Consider the following 1,421-nt stretch of genomic DNA (forward strand, 5'->3'; position numbering starts at 1 on the left):
CTCATCTCATCACATCTCATCTCGTCTCGTCTCGTCTCATCTCATCTCATCTCATCTCATCTCATCTCATCTCTACCTCCCCCCAGGACAAACACGGGCTGCTGGCTCTCATAGACGAGGACTCCAAGTTTGACATAGCGAGCAGCGACGACAAGCTGGTCCGAAAGATGAACGAGAAATTTCGCAAGAATGAGAAGTACATCCCGTCCACTCACGACAGACCAGAGTTTGCTATCGCTCACTTCGCCGGCGATGTAAGTATATTATGGGGTGTTGGGTTGGCTTATTTCATGTTGGGGTTTTTTTTGGGTTTTTTTTTTTTTTTTTTTTTCAAATATTTTTCACATTTTTGGTAAGTGTTTTACAACGCTCGCAACTAGCTGCATTAGGTCATATGTTGTTGTTGTTGTTGTTGTTGTTGTTGTTGTTGTTGTTGTTGGTGGTGGTGGTGGTGGTGGTGGTGGTGTTATTGTTGTTTTTCCTTCTTTTTTTTTGGTAAGTGTTTTACGGCGCTCGTAACTGCATAAGGCCACTGTATGTTTTATTGGGGGGTTTCTTCTCTCTTTTTTTGGTTAGTGTTTTACGGCGCTTGCAACTGCATAAGGTCATAATAATGAGCGTGCGGGACACACCAAACATTTTTCAGTTGGTAGGAAATTTGGAATTTTGCTCGGGTGGCGACCGAAGCCTACTTTGCTCGATTTTTGGACCACAAATGGATCTTTAACGTGCCAACTTGCACAAGGGAGCTCCGAGATGTTTCGCCCTTGTCCGAGAAGGCTAGGTGTAGATCCTTCCTAACAGAAGATCAGGGGTGTGGCTGAAATGAAAGACAGCAGTAAGAAAGAGTCAAGAAGTAGCAGTAGGAAGGCTGCAGAAAGAGTCAGAAGCCCATAGTAGGGGGGCAAAGGAGGTCAGGGGGTGGGGGCAGAAATTAGAGAAAAAAGCAGGAGACAGAACATTGCTAGAGAACGGGAAAGAAGGTGAAAGGAGAAAAAATTAGAGAAGAAAATTTTGCCGTCGCTACCCGGATTCGAACCTGGGACCTTTTGAATAAGAGGCGAACACCTTAACTTCTGGGCCATGAGAGCCCCCGATTTCATGTTTAACCCTTTCTCTGCAAGATCTACCAAGACTTAGGTGAATTGGATGACGGATTTTCCGCTTATAGGCATGTTATGAGGGGGTACAAAAGTGGGCATCTTCCTTACTGCTGTCTTTCTGCCACACCCCTGATCTTCTGGTAGGAAAGATCTACACCTAGCCTTCTCGAACAAGGGCGAAAAATCTCGGAGGGCCCGTGTGCACGTTGCGCTCGTTAAAGATTCCTTGGTGGTCAAAAATCGATAAGAGTAGGCTTCGGCCGCCACCCGGGCAAAATTCAAAATTTCCTACCAAACTGAAAATATTAGGTGTGTCCC

The 1,421-nt window shown here is 45.5% G+C and overlaps 1 protein-coding gene across 1 annotated transcript in view; it reads left to right on the forward strand.

Moving 5' to 3' along the window:
* Window positions 1-1,421, forward strand: part of LOC101861723 (chitin synthase chs-2) — a gene marked incomplete at its 3' end in the record, with an annotated part of 78,176 nt that overhangs the window by 15,042 nt on the left and 61,713 nt on the right. The window contains 1 exon segment of the mRNA XM_035969176.1: window positions 87-254. Within this exon segment, the coding sequence (XP_035825069.1) occupies window positions 87-254 (168 nt within the window).

The sequence above is a fragment of the Aplysia californica genome, unplaced genomic scaffold (assembly GCF_000002075.1).
Source record: "Aplysia californica isolate F4 #8 unplaced genomic scaffold, AplCal3.0 scaffold00123, whole genome shotgun sequence".
NCBI classification, from domain to species: Eukaryota; Metazoa; Mollusca; class Gastropoda; order Aplysiida; family Aplysiidae; genus Aplysia; species Aplysia californica.